Source organism: Crocodylus siamensis, chromosome 4 (assembly GCF_052110815.1).
Source record: "Crocodylus siamensis isolate JL-2025a chromosome 4, ASM5211081v1, whole genome shotgun sequence".
Lineage (NCBI taxonomy): Eukaryota > Metazoa > Chordata > Crocodylia > Crocodylidae > Crocodylus > Crocodylus siamensis.
The window spans coordinates 37940796-37949689 of NC_143398.1; the positions used below are offsets into that span (position 1 = coordinate 37940796).

Below are 8894 nucleotides of genomic sequence, written 5' to 3' on the forward strand. Positions count from 1 at the left end.
CAACTCCAAGAGGAGTGATTGTCTTAGTAAGAAAATATGTTTGTCTTAAAAGCAAAAAATGAATTCAGAATACTACAGAATGAAACCAGCAGAAAAAACTACCTTCAGCAAATGTACTGAATCATGCTGTTTAACCATTTCAGATACCTTTAAACTGATACCACTCACTATTCTGGTAAACCACTTCCAATGTATCTAAACAAAAATATATGATTTATTTTTAAAATCATCCTAGACTTCAGTATTAGTCAGAAAAAGTTCTGAGGCAATACTTTAAAGACATAATACTATCATTGTTTTACATGCCAGCAGTGATTATTATTCCCAGTTTGGCAGGATAAAGGAAGCCAAAAATGGACATAGGTGTAAAAGTTTTAAAAATACATGTTATAGTTGTAAAATATACAGTTATTTCTGAAAAAACCCTCTTTTCACATGAATAAAATGCAGTGATAACATAATATATGACCAGGTAAGGAACACATACAATTTTGATTCAGAATCACAAACAAAAAATGTAAATATGGTAGTGGGTTCTCATAGTGCTTTATCTTACTGGCACTTGTATATTGTCTTGTGTAAAACAAGAGGCAAATTAGCATATATTTAATATTCATCATTCTTTATCACTAAACCATATTGATGAAGCTTGTTAATGTATGTCTTAGTCCCACCCCTAGATGGTTCACAACACCATGACACTTTCAGTCAGGACCTCTGTTCATACAATTCAATGCTGGTTTCATGGCACCAAATTGTGTCTTCTCAATAACAACTGAATTGTTAATGTCAACATGACAAGTATAGTTAAGCACAATTTCCTTATCATTGCATCCTATTTTAATTTCAATCATCTAATCATTTTGTGTTTAATTTTAGAATTTTTAGTACTACTTTTTTTGGAATCTATAAAATCAGGACATCTTTATACTGCCCCCATGTGGGCATACAGGGAAACAATACAAAATGAAAAGCTATTACAAGGAATACATGCTTTCTTTCAATCACAATGTAACTCATTAAAATCAATAGAAGTGACATTGCACTTCTCCCAACAAAGAAGAGATTTAACAGTTCAACTCTAATTCTTTATTCTTGTGCAAATGAATGGGATTTGTACTCATAAAACATTTAGGCACATTTGAAAATTCCACCTTTGAAAATTCAGTACCCATTAAACTAGCCTAGTTATAAGAATTGTGTTACCAAAGTAATTAAAAGGTATTAAATACTTTTTTATCACTATCCCCATAATACATAATAGACTGAAGGGAAAAATTGTAATGCTGTACATTAAAGTTTCTTAATGAGTTATTCCTGGATGATGTCAACTTTTCATACTTAATTTTCATACATAAATTTTTTGCACTTCAAAATTACAGCAAGTTTAAGGATGGTATTTAAGGCAGACAAACCATATAGATATTTACAAATATTTTAGTAGCATATATTAATAGCAGATACAGTTTACCTGAGAGCAGGCAAGTCCACATTCTTCAATCCGGGGAATTATCTGGCAATCAGAGGTCCCCAAAATTATTATAATAAAAATCTGAACATTAACTCTTAGCATCTTAAATTTTAAAAATCACAGCTTTGGATTAATCTTTTAGAAATAGACCTTCAACTCTGGCAACTCTTTCTCTCATGCCAAAACTTTAATATGTATTAGTCCCACCCACACTACCTCTGAGCTAGGCTCCTCCTCTTACTACAAGTTTGTTACCAGTGCTGAGAAGTATGCTGATTGTCTGGGCTATGAAGCAAGCTTTACTCACAATTCAAAACATATGCTCCTGTGTACAAGATAGTAAAGAATGCTTTCAGATCTGCACAATCATAGTAAAATATTTCCTTTTGGATTTCATCATCTTATACAAGTCTTAGCAAATTTCTTTTGTTGAATTTGTGTGTAAATACAATTGTCATGAAAATTAAGAACTAACAATACCTACTGTCAAGCAGAATATAGAAAAGCACTATGCAAAATCAGTAACAATGTAATTGCATCCTGATCTGCTGTTTTGTTCCTAGGTTTCCTATGAACAGAGATTGCAATGTATAAAACCTGGAGAAACAGGAGTGCTTTTCTTATGTTCGGACAGGCAAGCCACTGAAACTAAAGAGCTACTTTCAATAGTCTGAGTCCACAAGTGATGTAGCTGTAATGGACCGATGGCTTTACAATATTGGCTCGTGTTTTCCTTCAGTACAGAAGGCAGATTTTTTTTATCAAGAATATGTTAGTCTAGAATTTAATTGCACTTTATTTGCTCTGATTAGAAGCCTTTTCATTCTATTAGATTTTCAACCAAGTCAGAAAGTGTATGTGCCTTCCTAAAGACACCAAAATCAACCAGCTCAGGCTTGAGCTGAGTCACAAAGTCTGACTACTTCTCTAACATAAAGGGAACTGGAATGCCCTTCTTGGAACTATCTTACATTGAGAGCATGCTACACAGCCCCAGTAGCTCAAAGACTGGCACACTCACTACTCTACCTGAAGCCAGGAAACAAGGTACACAGCTGGCTTGCTTCACAGCAGCAAGAGGTTGATCACATCATGTGTTGAACCCTCCACCTGGAAATAGAAATGCTGTCATAGTGTCATATCTGCCTAAAGATGTTTCCCCTAGAACTTGGACATCAAAGGGAAAGACTCAATTAGCGAACTGAGGGGGGACTCCCATATTCCACCATGAGACACACCAGTGAGAACTTCTCAAAGCATAAATCTTAGTTTACTTTAAAAGCAGAACACCAGGACTCTGTGCCAGCACTGCTTTTATCTGTGCACTCATCTCTCTTATGGGCAAAGTCATGTTGCTTCACCACTGGGACATCTTTAATTGTCCCCCCAGAACATGGGAACTCTGCCCTGGGCCATGTCCCAAAAACAATCTAGGAAGTGATGTGTAATGCCAATGACATGGTGTAATAGGTCACTCAACAAGAAATTGTCTGTATAAGAGGCATTTTGGCAGGAGGCACCAACAAAGCCCTCCTATTTGCCAGGAAGTTCTCTGGTATTTCTACTCCATACTGGGAGAGTACTCCAGAAATCATCCATGAAGGGATGTCCTGGTCATCTCCATACTTGGTAGCCCTATCTGTACTACCTTTGACAAATACCACACTCCCTCTATGAAAATCTGCCAGAGCTAATAGAGAATTTTCTGAACTAAAACAGATGACTGCTGCACTGGAGTTGACACTGGTCTCTACACAAGTCACCTCATTATCCTCCTTCCCTGCACAGAAAGCTTCAGCACATCCTGCCAAGAAAAAGTTACCTAATTGTGTGCTCCCTCCAGCTAAACATGCACTGTCACCTGAACGGAAGCAGGATGAACGGAATCAGGATGGCAGTGGCTATTACTAGGGTATAACAGCTAGAGGACTTTTCTAACACCAGGTGAACACAAGATGCAGCATGGAGACAAATACATATACCACATCCCTGTGCACCTCCACACTCCCCCTAAGGGGACTAGTAATTGAAGAAGCCATGACCCATCAAACACACACAGTCTGAGCTTTGTCAGAGGACTCATTAGCAGTCAGCATCATCCCTCATGTTGTGGACCACTGGTCTCTGCATCCAAAGGGGAGGTTAATTCCTAAATGCCTTTCTTGCAGTCAAGTACCTACCCCACAAGACAAGCTCAAATAGTTCATAAATGGTCCTACCCTAGTCTAATATGAGGTGCGGCTACAGAGGAAGGATGATCCAGTAGTCTGGAGCTGGCTGTAGCTTGGGAGATCTAGGTTTGGTTCTTTTCTTTGCTTTGCTATACACTTCATAAGTCTATTAGCGTTTTATCCTATTTCACTTTATGTGCTTAAATGGCAGTTACCCAGAATATACGTGCTATTTTTGGCACTTGTACAGTTTACAATTCTATTTTACCCACTACCAAAATAGGATCTCCCAGGACACTTTTTCATGTACATGACAAACAAATTAGTGATTGGTAGACAACAACTGAGCCATGCCACAATGTTGTCGCCCAATATCCCAGTGGCTGGAGTACTCACACTAGAAGCAGGAGACCCAGGTTCTCAGTCACAAGATGTCCTAGAACCTATCTCCCCTGCTTCTCAGACAGTGTTCAAGTCCCCCACATCAGAGATTAAGTAACGTCCCTATCACCAAGGCACTCACTTTCTGGCTTGCTCTATTGCTCCTGACTCAGTGTGTCTCTCTCCTCAGTTGCCTAGGAGGCCAGCTCTATTAATAGTCTTATAGGTATGACTTTTGTGCATTTTTCTTTGGTAGTAGGTTTATACTTCTGTATTTCCAACAGTCTTTATGTTTACACATGTGAGAATACATCCACCAAAAACAGAATTGCAGCATTGACTGAACACCAGAAGTATTACAAATGAGATACCAGGCACCAAGTAGCTTGAAGCAAAGGGAAGGGGAAAATAAAGTGGTTTTAAACCCTCCCAATTTTGTAATATTCTGAACAGTTCTGGGTGGACAGTAGTGAGGGTCTCATCTCAAATAAAGACAGCATGTGTTTAGAACACATTTTAATACTACTCAATCATATCTAGAGCCATTCTGACTGAACTCTTACTCATCATATGTCAAACTTGAATTCTAGTAGAAAGAATATCATCTTTATTTGCACTAATGTAATTGATATACACATCTCTTTTGATATCAGGTGACTTTATAATTCTGTGTTTCATAGAAGTAGGGTCGGAAGGGACCTTGTAGATCTTCAAGTCCAACCCCCTGCCTGTGTTTGCTACAGTTAGGATCATTCACACTGGGCAAGTCTACATGAGATGCTTTACTGCACAGTAAAGCTAATTACTGCACAGTAAGTGTCCATACCTACACGTGCAGATGCTTACTGTACAGTAACTGGGTCCAATCGTGAGTAAATTTGCTACCTACAAATGCAAATAGCAAATTTACTCATGATTAGTAACTGTGCAGTAGAACATGTATAGATGCTTGACCAGAAGCAGATGTGCAGCTGGGCAGCAGGGGGCGGGAGATTGCTCCCTGCCCCCAGGAACTGCATGCTGCCAGGGCAGGCTCTGCCACCAGAGCCCAGGCAAGGACAATGTCCCCCTGCCCCAGCAGCAGGGAACTCCCAGCCCATACTCCCTGATCACAGGACTAGGGTTGGGAGACCTGAGTCCCACAATCATGGGACTGGGGCACAAGTCCCATGGTCATAGGACCCAGGCTAGAAGACAGTTATCTCCCAGAGTCAGCTGCATGGTCATGGGTCCGGGGCCAGGAGATCCTTATCTCCCAGCACCAGCTCCGTGGTTGTGGGCCCAATGCTGGGAGATTCCAACTATGGCATCATCTGCCATTAAGCATCCACCATTAATAAAATAGAGGGAAATGAAAGACATGAAAAAAATGGAATTTGCCCCTGGTAAAGCAGAGGGATGAAGGCACTTCTAATGTCCTGATGCTGCAAAGCCAGTAAGTAATGGTCAAAATACCCTCAAGAGATCCAAGAAAGAGGACCATGCCTCTACAGAGGAAGGCAAATATAGCAATTGTTCTGATCCTGAGCAGTGGAGCCAGACCCTCTAGCCAGGAACCTCCTCTAGGTGTTTTCAGGAACCTCTAGGTGTTTTTAGTCCCCGTATGTTGCTGTTTTGTTTTAAGTACATTATGCGCTCATGGATAGGTACATAAGCCCTTCCACTCCAATTCATTGACACATAAGAAAGTTTTTACAGCATGGCCATCATTGGGGCTTGCAGTGGAGGGTGTATAAGAACATTCTTACTGCATTTGAATGTTTGGCACTAATGTGGATCCACAATATTGGATCTATTGCACAAGTAAGATACCAGCTTCTGTGCGATAGCTTGGGGACTTAAGCCATGCTTTACAAAAAATCTCTGAAATCTGCAGCACAGAATGCTACAGATATGTCTTACTAAAACAGGCTTTTACATATTATATTTGAGTAAGTGCTGATAAATGATCTTTCTACAACATCTTATGCAAGGCTTCCAGTTCTATTTTTTTTCCAAAAACCCTTGTCAAAGACTGAGGCACTCTGAATGGCCTCAAAAGTATGTACGGAAGACATGACTATGAAGAGTTATCTTGTGGCCCGTCACCTTCTTTTCAGGGGTAGAGCTGGCATTCATAGGTAAATATGAACTTCCTTGCAATACAGTGGCACAGAAGGAGCTGCAGTGTTTACAAGTTTTCTGAAACTGGAAAGTGTTTCCACAAACTAAGCATGGAATCTTCTGGTTATTCTTCTGCTTCCCTTTCAAAAGAAAGAACAGACATAATCCACATTCCAGCTACATTCCGTATGTTAAAAGTCTTTGTTAGATTTATAATAAACTATATAAACACTACTTTCAGTTACCACTTTTAGCACTTTAGACTATAATAAAAGAAAGCTACATATGAAAAGTAATTAACTCTGCCACAGGTTAGTACTTGTAAACACAAGTACTATCCTAAGGAGGAGTTCATTATGCACAACAATGCATATGTAGATGCTGATGGAGCCGGGTGGGGCACAAGAGTGCTACTTGCCGGCTAGCACCACACTGGAGCATCCTCATGCCCCAACCAACCCTCTGTGGCACACTGAGCCAGATCAAAGCAGCCTTAGGCTGGCAGGCTGACACCCTGGACCCCTCTGCCTCTTGGGGCTGTTCAGACTTGGTTAAATGTACTGCAGTCCCACGCACACATTCAAAAGTAGCACCCAGAAGCATAAAACTCAAGCGTGATATGTACCGAAGTTTTATTGCTTCATGTTAATAGCACATGTAGATGTGCCCATATTGTATCAATAAGATACATATTTGAGGCCCCTGTTACATATTAAATATATTAGACAATTAACTAGTTAATCATGCAATAAATATAGACTGGCCACACATGCAAAGACCAGTTACAAGTGCAAAGTAATTATCGCACAATTAACTGTTTAGTCGCACAATAAAGTTAAACTACTCATATTTGCAAAGTAATTATCATATAATGAAAAGAGCCAACCAGCTACAAAGTTAGCACTTGAAAACATAAAATAACTCTATAGCTTTAGTTTGACCATTAGCAGGGCCCTGAAACACAGCTAACAATATCACCAAGAAAATCCCCAAAAACCAAACATAAGGATGATACTAATAAGGCCCTCTCTACAAGTTACATGTATTACACAATTAACTGGTTAATTGTACAATTAATTTAGACTGGCTACATGTGCAAATTAACTAGCACACCTTAAAACAGTCCAACCAGCTATGAAGTTAGAGATGGAAAATGTGTAATAGCTTTATAGTTGGTTTCTATCCAGCTTTAATCAACCTATGCTCCCCACCAGAGGGATGCACCATGTACTGCTGCAGCTAGGAGTCCCACAGCTGATATGACTCCTAACCACAGCACTGACCCACAAGTTGCCATGGCTATGAGCCCTGTCAGCTGATCAAAGCTCCCAGTTGGGGGGCCTACATGTACATATGCATACGTGTAGATGCATGTAGATGCCTACGTGTACCCCCAAGTCTGGGAGCTCCCAGCTGACGTTAGTTCCCAGCTGCAGGAGCTTGTGCTCCTCCAGTGCTCCCAGCCACCCCATGTACCCCCATGGCTGAGAGAACATAGCTGAAGCTAGGGGTGCTAGCTGTGTGAGAGGTGCCTCCTGATAGATTCTCCCAGGAACCAGGTAAGGGAGCTGCTAGAGGAAGTAGTGAAGCTCAGAAGCATCCATGAGCATGATGATTTCATTGATTTAATGCACAAAGAGAGCTCCAGCATCATGGAAGAGGGACAGCCAGAGAAGTCATTGGAAGACAAAGAAGACCCAGATACTCAAGAAGGTAGCTTGTCACATCTAACAGTAGATAACACTCCTCTTCTGAACTGAAGAACAGATACTAAGACCTGGCATCATACTAAAGGGATTCTACTGCAGTGGTGGGAGTGGCCAAGCTATGTACCCACAGGATGGTATGATGAAACCACTGCCGCCAAAGGGCAGTGATGGCTGATGACTTCCTCCACTGGAGCATGAAGGCATCCATCTACTGACCTGACCTACTGGGTCAGGAGGTCTTCTGTCTGCCAGGAGCCCACATCCAAGACAGATGGTTGCTAAGACTTATCCAACCCTCTGAGTACCATCCCATGCTGTTCATCCATATGGGCACTAATGAAAATGCCAGGTGCAAACCTGAACAGATCAGAAGTGACTACATGTATCTCAGTGTAATGGTTAAGGGGATGGAGGTTGTGCTTTCATCAGTCTTCCCAGTTATGGAAATATGCCCAAGTAAGAGGAGATGTATCCTGGAGTTCAATACATAGCTGTATATACTGTATCACCAGCAGGATTTGGGCTTCTTCAACCATGGGGTGGTATTCCAAGAAGGACTACTGGAAGGAAATGGCATCCACCTGTTAAAGATGGGAAACAGTGTCTTCATATATCAGCTAACTTACCTTCTAAGCAGGGATTTACTGAAAGGCCATGTAGGGAGAAAACCAGGAAGGCAAAGGCACAATTTGAGATGCAACTGGCAAGGAATGTAAAAGGCAACAAAAAAGGATTCTACAAGTATGTCAAAGGTAAAAGAAGACAATGCAAAGTTCACAGAGCAGATCTCAAGAGCAAGGTGCAAGGTATGCCTGACCAACTTGATTTCCTTCCCTAAGAAAATCTATGGATGGGGAAAGAGCAGTGGATATGGTGCACATTAACTTTAGCAAGGATTTTTGACACCATCTCCTGCAATATTCACACGTACAAGCTAAGGAAACACAGGCTAGATGGAAGTACTGTAATATGGATACATAACTGGTTGGATCATTGTAGTCAACAAGTTAGTCATCAATGATTCAATATCTAGTTGGAAGGAGGAATCAAACCCAGGGG

At 40.7% G+C, this 8894-nt stretch overlaps 1 protein-coding gene across 5 annotated transcripts in view; it reads right to left on the bottom strand.

Annotated features, from left to right (window-relative positions):
* IL17REL (interleukin 17 receptor E like) overlaps positions 1 to 4627 on the bottom strand; it is a 68153-nt gene extending 63526 nt beyond the window's left edge. For 2 of the 5 annotated variants that reach the window (XM_090042130.1, XM_090042127.1), the window contains exon 1: positions 1472 to 4627. In XM_090042130.1, the coding sequence (XP_089898256.1) occupies positions 1472 to 1573 (102 nt within the window). In that variant the 5' untranslated portion in view covers positions 1574 to 4627. The remainder of the gene's footprint in view (positions 1 to 1471) is intronic. The other 3 variants (XM_090042128.1, XM_090042126.1, XM_090042129.1) reach the window with 2 other exon arrangements.
* Between the last annotated feature and the right edge of the window lie 4267 nt (positions 4628 to 8894).